We start from the raw sequence: 13,263 nt of genomic DNA, 5'->3' as shown, positions 1-13,263 counted from the left end.
CTCTGCATCACTCTTGGTGCTTCCCTTGCTTCCCACAAGATTGTGTTCGTGTAGGGTAATCAGTAATGATCTTACTCCGACTCTGTGAAATTTTGGGGTACACTTTTGCTTGCTATACTACGTTTAAGAATTTCTTGTTCTTTGCTTTGGAAGGAGGATCCTTCTCTATTAGGGTTTTATTTTACTTGCAGATGTATTTGGCCCGGCCTTTGTTGTGCGAGGAAGTTGTTTTTTTATTAAAAAAATGAATGAAAATTAACATGCACAAAAACATAATAATGCTCTTCTTCAAAAATGACTAAAAGCCAGAAAAAATATCTCAAAAAATGAAATTTTCTTGTAATTAATGGGAGAATACAATTTATTAGAGTCGGAACCCCGAAGTGCCCTAAGCCAAGAGTGTAAATTTCAAGCACATAGAACTAGTCTAGTATGATGACTCTTTCCATCCACCTACAAATTCCAACTCTCGATCATTGGTTACCTGAGAAAAAAACACACAGTTACTTGAAAATATTCAGAGAATAATTCTGTTGGGAATATAAAATCCCACATTTAGAATTTAGAAGCGCTATCGTGTTATCTATTGCCAATTAATTTAGGTTTAATATTTTGATTTTAAGCATGAAAGTAACTAATGAAAAAGAAAAATTACCGCTGGAGTGAACGTGAATCCGATTTTAATCTCTCCGCGGTACTTTTTGTTCCTTAGGACATTGTATTTCATTGGTGGTAGTTTCCCTTCCTCATATATTGTTCTTAGTGGAATACTGCAATGATCATGAAACCACAGTTCATATGTTAAAGTACATATTAGAAAAACTGCGAATGTAAATCTAACTTGAATGTTAATTGACTAGAAATTTTTTTTGCAGATGGGGGCTACAACTTGCCTTAATTCTCCCACAAAGTCATCGGCGGAACCAGTATCCTTGTCCATGATCATCAAGTGGAGTTCTGTCACACCATCAGCGACACCGAATACAAAGCTCTCATTCCATTCTGGATTGGACCCTTGTGCTGCACAAACATAAAACTATATTTTTCGAATGACCGCTGGCATGACATTAATTTTATTTAAACACGAACAAGTTATTCCTAGCTCTGCCATTGGTTTGCATGTAGAAAAAATATTAATCTACAACGTAAATAAATGTATGAGATTTGGCGGACTAGAAACTGATCACCTGTTGCGACCTTGCTCTTCTTCTGCTGTTTCTTGCAGGTGATGATGACATAAGGATCCATATTGCCTACAATTGCACATTTTAATTACATCAAAAGAGAAAAATTTATTGTAAACTCTATTTAAAGGGCTCACAATGTAAACATGATAAACAGAATGACAATACCAAACTCAACTCATCAGCAAGTCACGTTATATTTACCATTACAAAAAATATATATTTGCACACAAAAAAATTGTGAGTGAGATCAAAAAGAGCGAAATTTACCAAAAAACTCTGTGTTTTTAAGGCCCTTGGCATTAACAAGGTTAACTTCAAGAGTTCCTCGAGGCATTTTCGCTATCGAAAGGTATAGATCTCTAGAGAGAAACAGTTAAAAGGTATAAACTTAAGAGGAAAACAATTAAAGGTATACAAATCCCAGGAGAGTGCGTAACAAAGGTATAAAAGCTCCCAAGGAGAAGAGATCAAGAGTTAATTCTGGATCTCTTTCCTTTTGGCGAGCTATGAAATTGCCGCCAGGTATTAATACTTTTCTCAACTGTTGTTTCGGACAAAGGATGGTTTGGAGGGGTATGAGAACCAGGTCAAAGTGCATGGCTGGTGGATAACCTGGCCGTGTTTATCGGGGTATGAGCAATGATCATGCATTACCATTGACTTTAAGGCCTAAATATGAGGGGGTTTAACACACTTAACTGGATAATTTAATTCACCTACAAATTTACATTTTCAAAGCACAATAAGATGAAATAATATTTGGAATGCATCATGAAAGTAAGTTTGAAACTTTATAATCTAGATGGAGGGTCTACATAATCTTCAAGATTTATGAAAGAGAGAATTGCAAGTGATTTTTAATAGTGTAAAAGAAGAACAAAAAACAGAAATATCAATACTCGCGACTATTTTATGGCACAAGTCACCATCGATCGCTATATAATTTTTCGGCACTTGAGATGCATTCTATGGCATTTTAGTCATGGCCAATGTTAATATGAAATAATTGAATTTGATTTGGTGCTTGTTATATTTACTATTAGCAATGAAAAATTAGTTCAATGGCAAAGGTACTTAATTGGCTGCAGGACAAAGGCTAAACTTTATAATCTAGAGCATTCAATTCAAAATTTGGAACTGGGCAGTGAGGCTCATAACATTTATTTTTTTATTTTTTTTTTATTTTTTTTATGTACATATATAATTGCAAATGGGTATAGCTACAAGTATGTTTAGTTTCGCCCTTTCACTTTATAGGAGTCTATGATATTATAATTACTCTTTTAGAAATGATTTTGGCACATTCTTTTTAGCTTTTTTTTTTTTTCACTATTCTTTTTAGCTTCTCACACATCCGTCTTTTTTTTTATCCATTGGATTAAATAAGCCAAACAAAATCAACTGGTTATGTTTACTATGGGGTGTGCAAGAGGCTAAAAAACATGTGCGTTTATCATTTCCCTTACACTATATTTGGATGAAGAAATTTAAGATTACTAAGGAATTTTAAAATAAAGGAAATTGAAATGATGCGAATTTATTTTCTAGAATTTGTGAATTTTCTTGTTTGGTTAACCTAAAAGAACAATGGAATTGAATACGGATTTTATTATTTTTAAACTCTCAATCATATAAATTAAGAAATGACACCTATTTATATGAAATTTAAACTTGAAAATTGAAGGTCCCAAATTCCAATTTTTTTTCCACGCAGAAATTCTAAACTTCTAGGTTTATGAATCCAAACAAGGGAATTTGTGCATGTTAATTTATAAATTCTGACTTTTATCCAAATTCCAAGTTTATTTCCCTCATCCAAATATAGTATTAGTCTCTTCCTTTTGTTTTTTCAATGCCTAACACTAAAAGAGCATTTTTGCTCACCCCTTAAAGTAAAGGGTGATGCTCACCCATCATTTATTGCTATTGGATTAGTTTAAATTTTGAAATTTATGTTTTAAATCAATTAAACTAAACTAATTTATCGGCAATCAACAAGAGGATGAGCGTCACCCTTAGTTTAAAGGGTTGAACAAAATTGCACTCTAACACTAAACCAACCAATAGTGAATAATGGCTATAACTATGCAGGCCCCTCTCGAGCCCTGTGCCTTCTCTTCTCTGAAAATCCTGATTTGAAAGCCTTATAGCCGCAACCCTTTGCTCTGGCTTGGGGTTGGCGACAACCTGTCTTCCACCTTCTTTTAGCCTCTTCCTATTTCATTCTCACCTTCCAGATCTTCCCTCTTCGTAGTCTTTCCTTGCGTTTCTTTCGCCTTTTGCCTTTGCTTCCCCCTCGTTCCCACTATGTACAAATTATTTGAGTAACAAATGCATATATTAAATTAAAGTAAAGCATGAACTAACAAAAAAATCTAAGTCTCATGAAATTCTAGGCCTAGTGGATGGTGAACCAAGACTCTTTTCATAAAATGAAGAAGAAAGATTGAGCTTTCATTCCCTTCAAGCTCATCCTTGTTTTCACAAGGTTATCACCCATGTGAAGGCCTGCATTCCTCTTCATATGCTCCACGGATTTGGCTCCTTGAATCCTTGGAATTTTGCTTCTTCCTTGCTCCTTTGCTTCTTGAAGATTTGGTGAAAGGATTCTCCAAGCACCAAAAGGTTGGTGGCTCTAATTCTCCATACCAAGGTTGTAATGTGAAGAGATGAGATGGAAAACCTAGAAGATATTTGATGCTAGTTGTTGGGAGACTTTTAGGTCGAAGTGAACTTGGGCATTGTGAACATCGTCTTGTCTTCCTTGGTTTGATTTCATACTAGGCCCCTAAATATCTCGAAAGAATTAGCATGCCTTAGGAAATACTCTGGTTAGACCAATAACTTGAAGATAGCATGATTAAGCAAATATGGCTTGCTCAAGTGAGGCATGGTGTGGAAACTAGAAGTTCATCAATTTAGTATAAGAGAGAGAGAAAGAGAGAGTTTGCATGGTTAAATAGGGTTCTTGGTTGGATCTGTAAATACGAAAATGTTGTATCGAATGAAACGAGAATATGTGTACAAAGTAGATTTGTATTGATTTGAATTTGTAGGTTACAATCTCTGATTACAACTTTTCCTCTGATTCAGTCTTCAAATTTGATGTAGATGGTTAATTGTTGATGCAAGGGTCGCAATGACTTGATCTTGGACGGATGATTTGAACAATTGCTTCAAGTTTTGAGCTTGAAATGGATGATCTTGACATCTAGGGTGCTGCAAGGGTAGTGTTTGATACAAGATTTTGTTGCTTCAAGGGTCTTGGCCACTTGATCTTAAAATGAATGTTGCTACAAGTTTATAAGATTGCAACAAATTCTTGAAGGAATCGACACGAGCGCTTGTTGATTCTTCAAGGAATTGCTTCGACTTTGGTTGAATGTTCTTCGAAGAGAGCTTTGGCTTTGATTTATGTCCTAATTTGTCCATGGGAGAATTTAGGCATGTTTTGTGTCTTAATTTCAGCCACTTTAGTCTCTTGGCTAAAATTATGAGGCCTTGTTGCCCGTTTTGTGAGCAAACTTCAATTCTTGCTTGTTTTATGAATATGCCTTAACTTTCTTTCTAGTTTTATGACCAATCTAGACCCTTTTGCCGAATTTAAGGCAGTTTTCTCCCTTGTGCCGATTTTTAGGAAGATTTTATATTTCTTTTGCTTGATTTGTGCCACATGTCATTGAAGACTTGTCCATTTGTGATGGCACGTGGAGATTTGTCATGCATCTGTTGAGTGCATAAAGTTATATTTATATGCCCTTTTTTACTTAGGTTTTTTACTTAAAATCTCTATGTATCATAAGGTATTTTGTTGTTTTTATTGTATTTCAGGATGAAACTAAGGACTCAAAGAAATCATCTTATTTTGAATTTTGTAACAAGTGGCCCAAGATCAGCCAGAAAAGGCCCTTGCAGAATAGCCAACTTGAGAGCTTTGCCCTGAAGTGCTCAGAATGAATTCGAAAATAGGCCATATATGGTTAGAAAGCCCTGGAAGTCTTCTTTCTGATGGTCTTTACAACTTGTGATTTGGAGAGTTCAAAAAGAAGTTATAATAGAATAAAGAGGAGCTGTTCAGTTACAAATTTTGATAACAGCTAGTTTTTAGTTACTCCAATACTAAAAGTTGGTTGTTATGAGTTATAAATGAGACTCAATTCAAGGATGTAAATGTGTCAGATGTTAGATAAGTCCTAAGCCTTTTAATAGGAGACAAATACACTACATGAGGAAAAAAAGGGAGAATCTGGAGAGAGCAGAAGTCTTCAGCCTTAAGCAATTTCTAGGTTCTAGCTTTCCTAACTTTTTATGTATTTTGTTATATTTTTAATTTAGTTTATGGATATTTAGGGCTGCTCTGAAGCCCTAGACATTATTGAATTAATGTTATAATGCAGTTTTAGTTTATCAACTTCATTTGCAAGCTAGAATCAGTTTTCTGTTTCAATAATTTCAAGCACATATTTTCAAGCTTAGCTACCTTGTTTATGTTTGTTTTATGTTGAGAATGATAAGGATGACTGCCATATCTTCTTTCATTCATTAGCAACATGTGGTTAGGTTCAGAACTAATCATGTGAACTGATTCCATGAAGTTCTAGGATAAATGCCATGTTCTAGGGTTCATGTGATGTTCACACTTCTCTTCATTCTTAATGAGTTTCTAGGTGCTAAATTTGAGTATATGTCATGCTAGGCTGCACCTACAAATATAAGTTTTATGTATATGCCATGCATCTAACATGCAAAGTAAGAGAGGATTCATTCAATTTAGTTATATGCCATGCTAGATATGTGAACATCTTAGTTGTGCATTTGAAAGGGATAAGTTAAAAGATCATATCACTAATTCATGAATGTTTAGGGAAGGCCTCTACTCATTTGAAATCAGATTTATATCCTAAAAACATTTCTAACCTATTCCCTGTCTTAGGTTTGTTTTTAGATAGTTCTAATTTTTCCTGTGACATCCCACATCACCCAGGGGAGTGATCCTTATATGTATATTCCCATCCCTACCTAGCACGAGGCCTTTTGGGAGCTCATTGGCTTCGGGTTCCGTAGGAACTCCGAAGTTAAGCGAGAAGAGGGCTAGAGCAATCCCATGATGGGTGACCCACTGGGAAGTTGCTTGTGAGTTCCCAAAAACAAAACCGTGAGGGAATGATAAGCCCAAAGCGGACAATATCGTGCTACGGTGGTGGAGTGGCCGGGGAAGTGATCCGCCCCGGGCTGGGATGTGACAATTTGGTATCAGAGCCTAACCCTGGCCGTGGTGTGCCGACGAGGACGTTGGGCCCCTAAGGGGGGTGGATTGTGACATCCCACATCACCCAGGAGAGTGATCCTTTTATGTATATTCCCATCCCTACCTAGCACGAGGCCTTTTGGGAGCTCACTGGCTTCGGGTTCCGTAGGAACTCCGAAGTTGAGCGAGAAGAGGGCTAGAGCAATCCCATGATGGGTGACCCACTGGAAGTTGCTCGTGAGTTCCCAAAAACAAAATCGTGAGGGAATGGTAAGCCCAAAGGTGACAATATCGTGCTACGGTGGTGGAGTGGGCCCGGGAAGTGATCCGCCCAGGGCTGGGATGTGATATTTCCCTTTTCTTTCTGTTTTTATTTCTTTTCCAAAATTACTCAAACCCCCCATTTTAAATCATGGGAGTCTTTAACTAATGCTAATTTATAACAGTCAAAGGTTTTATTAAGTTGTTTCTCAATCTCTGTGGTTCGAAACCCTTACTTGTGCCGCTATACTATCCTTATATTTGCACTCGAAAGGAACTTCAACAGCATCATTTGTATGCAACACAATTTACATGTCTACAAGATCCTCTAGGTTTCTTAGGGTTGTAACAAGGCCAACGATGGATGGGATGCTTAGAGTAAGGTTATGGAAAACTCTAAGGTTGCAAAGGTGATGCTTCTTGGGATTTTTAGGATACTTGCACTTAGACAGAGTTTTTCCTAGCTTGGTGCCAATTCCTCTCTCCTCTCTAATGTTTGAATTTATGTGCTATGATGTTTTGATCCCCTCTTTAAGGTTTCTCACCTCTCTTTGTAGGTGAATGATTCATTTCTAGGCTTTCTAGGGCTTTCTAGGGAATCTCTAGTTATGGCTAAGTCCTTCCTCTTCTTTCTCCTAGCGCCACTGTAACTTTCCTTGATGTATAAGCCAAGCAAGTGCCATGGTCTCATGAAGCCTGCACTGGACTTTATTCCTTAGGCATTGTTTACCCGGGCCAGTCTTACACAAGAATTACTTTTGGTAATGTGTTTCCTAGCTTTCAAGTGTTAATCTACTGCGTGAGCTAGGAAGGGAAAGTCAACCTTCTTCTTCATTAAATGTACATCTTGTTGGACCGTCACGTTAACTTAAGGCTTAGGATTTGGTTCATTCCTAACTAGATTGGTTGGCTTGCTAAGGAAAGAAGGAAATTAGATTTGTTCTCTCTTAAGCTCACCCATGTGGGCTTCAAAGGTTATTGGTTTGGATATGTGGCCCCTAAGTAGCCTAAAGTCTTCCATACTCTTGACTTTGCGTAGGCTCGATAAACTTCTGTAACCATTCACACCACAATTCACTTGGCAAGCCTTGGACATGTGACTTGGGCTTACCTTAACATGAATAATAGTTTAGCGTGATAAGGCTTGGCATGACGTATATGCATGGATTTACGTGAGGATGATGTGATTTATATAGATGTTTGGTTTAATAACCATAGCATGGCATGATTGTAAATATTTCATTTTCTCGATTTTGCACCTTTGTATGTATTTAGGCTTGGCTTAGGGCCTTTTATGATGATTGGGCTTTGAGACTTAGTTGGACTTGCATGTGACATTTTTGGCCTCAACATTAACCTCATTAATTATTTGGGATGTGAGATATCCTTGAATGGGTCAAATAATCCAACACAGGCCCACATAAATTTTAAATGTGGATTCGCTGATGATTCTTTTCCTCTTTCCGCGTGGCTACAAATGACTTCATGGTGATGTTCGCCCTTATTTCTCCTGTACGTCTAATCACTCAAAAGAACTATGGGTATTCATCTTCTCCCTCATGACAATTGCCTTGATTACTTCTCCCTTCTAGGACAAGCAATTAATTCATTTTCCCCATTTTTTTCCTTTGTAACTTCCTCTTCTCTAAAAATTCCACCCTCTGTTCATCTTCACCTTGCATCGTGTCTCTCGTTCATGCTCCTCTGTGTGTTGCGCCAAGCTTTTTCCTCAAGTAAGGGAAAATTTCTTCCTCTTCCTTATGGATTTTCTTGTTTTCCTTACCTTCTTTGTCTATTTTGTTCTTGATTTTGGGCATGTTTCCTGTCTTTTCCTTTTGGCTTCCAAATCTAAGAAATCTTAGGATTTCGATCTTCGTAGTCAAGGGTATGAATTTTCCTTCGATAAATCGCACTTAGCTTCTCTGTAATTTTTGGTTTTGCAACTCTGGGTGTTTCCCCTTTGTGATTTTCTTCTTGTTCTTCCCTTGTGTTGTGCAATTGTCACATAGTTTGGCTTGATTTCTTGTCGGTGCATACTCAAGTAGGGTTAATTAGATGTATTGTTTAGCTTGGCGTGATTGCTTGACTGCATGTATCCTATTTTTGCGTCTGCGTTTGCATAGCATGCCTTCCCTGGCTAGATTTCTCATATTTTATGGCTACTTTGCACAACATGTGTAGGGAAAGACATATGCATTTTGTGTGGTAGCACGTAGGGAAGCTAGTCTTATGTTAAGGCCTTAGTTTTGCATTAGGTGTTTAAACTCTTAGAGATTTTCCTTTCCCTGGGTGCATTTGCTTGTTTACCTAGGGTAGGCTTTTGTTTCCTGCGTTGTCATTCTCTTTTTTTGTATGTATGTATGCCTTGCATCGCGTGATGGGGCATACCGTAGTGCTTATGAGTTTTTCTTTCCACTAGCTTTGCTATTCCTCTTTCTTCTATATCATTAATTAGATGAGATTCTTGCCCTCAAGGAGCAAGTTGTTCGTGGTGCCCCGATAAAAAGTTTCATGTGTGTCAACTTCCTACAGATTTTCCTCTGGAAACACATTAGAGGTTTAAAGATTGGCTCTTACCCTTGCAGTGCTGCCAAGAACCGTTTTGTTATTGACCATTCCTCCTATATGCCTGAAAAACTCTCATTAGTTTACAGTTAGTTTAGCAAGATACCAGAAAGAAGCAAGATTTTTTAGAGTTTTGTTTACACGCCGTCTGAGAGTCTCTGCCCTTTCCACTATGTTTCCAACTGGACTCCAATGGGCAGTATTTCCAAGGCCTTTTCGACATATCGGATGAAGTGTTTCACTGCCATTGCTAAGTTTCACAGCGATAAGCAACCAAGGCTGCCCTTCCGTCTTTCTAGCCATCCAAGGTTAGTGTCGGATAATGTAGTCGCAGTCCGTGCCCCCTTTAGCTAAAGAGAGTAATGCCTTCGACGACTCTTCCAAGAGCATTAAGAACAGTAAGACTAGCGGTGAGGGAAAGGCTGATGCATAGGAGAAGAGAGCAGCTTCATGTATACTTCCTTGCTCGTCACAGTTTTCTTCTTTTCCTTAAATGCGACGCTCTACTTGCCTTCCTAACCCTTGGATCGCCTTGAGCAGGTGGCCAGGTGAAGCACTTCAAGCCAAAGGTGGTGAAGGATGGTCCTCCAGTTATTGTCAAGAATGATGTTCCCACCACTTCCAAGAAGTCAAAAGGTAAGAGCACCCCAGTAAGATCGAAGACGAGTAAAGGATTCTTTGGCGTTGCTTTGTTTTCTTTTATTCATTCTTCAGTACTTTTGATGTTGTATTAATCGTGTCTCTTTGTTATGGCTGTAGTGTCTGACCAAGGAGTTACTCCTATTGGTCCTGCTCGTAGATCCCAGAGTTCTCGGGCCTCTGCGTCTTCCGACACTCCTAGGCCAGCAAAGTTCCTAGACATCATAGGCTCGAGTGATGAGGAATGGAACGTTGATGATGTCACTGTCAACAAGGTGGCGAGCGAGAGCTTGGATGCTGAAGAGAGTAACCATTCAAGCACTAACTCTGACTTGGAAAATGAGGAACATCCTCAAGCTTCCCTGTGAAATATGCAAATAGCAAAGACAGTGATGTAGAATCAAGCGGTAAGAGTGATAGCAAGATGGTTGATGTTGGTGATATAAATAAGTAGGTCACTACAACTTTAAATTTTAGCCGTTCAATTTCGTAGCATTCAAAGCTATGTACCATTTAATCAAGAAATTTCGAAGTGGGTTGAGCAAATTTTACGATTACTATCGAAATATGATTGTGTAAGTCAAGTAAGCTAACATACACAATTGTTAAAATAACAAACTCTATGAATTTATATCCCAATTAAAAATTTTTTAAATGTCATCAAATTGTTTTTGTAAAATAAATCTCATCATTTTAAAGTTTCATCGTTTTAAAATTTCTTGGTACTCCAAAATCCAATCCTCATGGCTATTTCGTTAGTAGAGAAAAAAAAAAAAAAAAAAAGATAATCTGCGTATATGTTTGGCTAAGTAGTTTGGCTCTATGTCCTAACTCAGGAACTAGCCGGTTGGATATGTCCCAACGTTCAAAAACTAGGTCATTAAACAAGATACGGTGGGGATCAACATTCTCCAGAAATGCATGGATGTGAGCTACAAATACAATACGATAAAAAATAGTATTTAACCATGCCTAGACCATCAATTTTTGTGACGACTCCTGCCCACCAACACCATCACACCAGTCCACCAGGACATACATGTTGAAAGCAAATGACCGTTTGAAGGAAGCAACGGAAGAAACTATTAAAAATGGTGTACAGTTACACTAAAAGGAATAAATTAAGAACCATTAAGTCAACAAGTTGTTTCTTTTTGGTCTCAACATTACTAAGTTAATAATTTGCACGCTTTTGATCTGCAAAAGAGCAACAGTTTAAAAGTTAATATATGAAAAGTTTACTGTCGGGACAGGATAATAATCATTCTATCATCACTAAAAGTTAGGTCATTATCAGGATCTGTTAACTATTAGTCTACAAATAAGAATAAGATAATACATGCTCTACAATTTTACTACAAAGTTTTATGTTGATGAAATTTAACACACTTGTAACCCATGCCACTGCACCAGATCAGTTTCATGAATTGTAAGTTAAATTATCCTCAACGCCCTAACCATATAGATAAATAAATAACAAATAAATACAAAATAAAAAACCTAAGATGAATGATACGCTTTCTCGTGTCAAACATATGTATGAGGCATTAAAATTTGAACCATACCTAATGTTGGGGACCAATTTGAGCCATACCTAATGTTGGGGATATTTTGGTCGATACTTCAAAAGAATTATCTTGTCTTAGGAAGTATCTCAATTGGATGAATGGCTCAAAGATTGCGTGATTAAGGTAAATTATTATGGCTTTGCCTTAGCAAGGCGTGGTGTAGAAGCTAAAAGCTTATCAATTTAGCATTGGAGATTGTTAGAACCAATCAAATGTCAAGTATATAATATACAACAATTGCACAGTTTATTTCGAATAGAAATTTCACAAGGATACAATATATATATCTCACAATATAAACAACTAATAAAACTGAATTAATAATCCACAAAACACTGACTTGGTTAGGAAGATAGAGACTTGCAGTAACAATCTCCTAAGATAGAAATACGCCTCTACAACAGTGCAGTAGTTCAAATGGATATCTATCTTGCAGGATACAACTATCTAATCCAAGTTCTTGCACACGAACTTGGATTCTTGGCGAATTGATTGAGTGCTTCTCTACGAAATATGGAGAAAGGAAAATGAAAAATGATTGTTGAGTTTTTGGTTTTATTGCCATATATATATATAATGGCATAACTTGAACAAATATAACCGTTCATGCTTATCAGTTTTTAAAACCGAATGTAACTGTTCAATTAATTTTTAAAAACCGAACGTAACTGTTCAATCAGTTTTATCCTTTCGGAAAAAAACTGAATCCAAAAAATAAAAAACGTAACTTGTGTTTTTCGTCCATCCAAGCCCAAGAGGCCCAAGGCCCATCTTTGACATTTAATATATACACCCAAACCCTCCAAGTTTAAGGCCCAAGGTCCATGACTTTAGCCTAATTCATTTCAAACTATAAGTGAGTTCACTCACTTATAAAGGTGAAAAAAAACAAAGGTTTGGGCAATGTGGGACTTCGAGTCCCACATAAAACACAAGTTCCAACAAAGATAACTTGTTTATGGTTGCATGGTTTTGAAGGATGAATAATCTGGGTTTCTTAACAATCTAAGGATGTTAATGATGGCTAATGAATCTAAGGGAAACCTAAAGAAATCCCTAAAATTCCAAGTAAGAATTTCCCTCAAGATTCAAGGCTTCCTGCGCTTAGAGAAGTTTTCCTGATTGGTGCAATTTGCCTTGAATCCTCTCTCTCTCTCTCTCTCTCTCTCTCTCTCTCTCTCTCTCTCTCTCTCTCTCTCTCTCTCTCTCTCTCTCTCTCTCTCTCCCCATGTAGTAGTCCGCCCTCCTCTGCATTGAATTGGTTTTTCCCTTTTATAGGCATAGGGCTCCTTTCTAGCCTTTCGTAAGGAATCCCTTGATTTCCTCGTTTCTTTCTATTCTCGCTAAGTCTTGTTTCTTATTTCTTGGGTGCAGCTGTGCCTTCCCTTTTTCGTGTAATATTGAAGAACGCCGGCTAGTCTTGAGCATTTAGAAACATGTTATTATTAGATGATGTGTACCTATATATATAGATATTTAATTGGCCTCAAGTTTTCAATAAATATTTGACCCCAAAATTAGAAATCGATTAAATGGCTTGGATCGATGAACATATGTTTCTAAATAAAAATCCAAATATTTATCAAATTAGCCTATTAGCAAACTAATGCGTAGTTACATATATACATATATATATATATATGTATACAAGAATATTAATTAACCTACAACCATGAATGATTCTTGTAATAGATTGACCGTTAAATAATTGGGAGACATCGCATATATTCATAAATAATATTGCCGTTAATATAAAAATAAATTTTAAATGTACTTATAACGGTATTTAATAGTT

The 13,263-nt window shown here is 36.9% G+C and overlaps 1 protein-coding gene across 2 annotated transcripts; it reads right to left on the bottom strand.

Annotated features, from left to right (window-relative positions):
• Window positions 1–223: 223 nt before the first annotated feature.
• LOC137711862 (elicitor-responsive protein 3-like) lies at window positions 224–1,666 on the bottom strand. Of its 2 annotated transcripts, none has more exons than XM_068451017.1 (5): window positions 1,455–1,666; window positions 1,188–1,253; window positions 894–1,020; window positions 656–770; window positions 224–484 (listed from the first exon to the last, which is right to left on the bottom strand). In XM_068451017.1, the coding sequence occupies exons 1-5, from the start codon at window positions 1,519–1,521 to the stop codon at window positions 428–430; spliced, it is 432 nt and encodes a 143-aa protein (XP_068307118.1). In that variant the 5' UTR covers window positions 1,522–1,666; the 3' UTR covers window positions 224–427. The 2 variants fall into 2 exon arrangements, with proteins under 2 accessions (XP_068307118.1, XP_068307120.1); XM_068451019.1 differs by having other exon boundaries at window positions 894–1,036; window positions 1,455–1,519.
• Window positions 1,667–13,263: the final 11,597 nt, after the last annotated feature.

Source organism: Pyrus communis, chromosome 13 (genome assembly GCF_963583255.1).
Source record: "Pyrus communis chromosome 13, drPyrComm1.1, whole genome shotgun sequence".
NCBI lineage: Eukaryota > Viridiplantae > Streptophyta > Magnoliopsida > Rosales > Rosaceae > Pyrus > Pyrus communis.
This window is presented reverse-complemented; position numbering and strand designations above follow the sequence as displayed.

Excerpts from the sequence above, each read along its gene's own strand:
- LOC137711862 (XM_068451017.1), bottom strand. The coding sequence starts at position 1,521 with ATGCCTCGAGGAACTCTTGAAGTTAACCTTGTTAATGCCAAGGGCCTT. Across the intron at positions 771-893 it reads GACTTTGTGGGAGAATTAAG|TATTCCACTAAGAACAATAT; the intron begins GCAAGTTGTAGC and ends TGATCATTGCAG. Across the intron at positions 485-655 it reads GATTCACGTTCACTCCAGCG|GTAACCAATGATCGAGAGTT; the intron begins GTAATTTTTCTT and ends TTTTTTTCTCAG.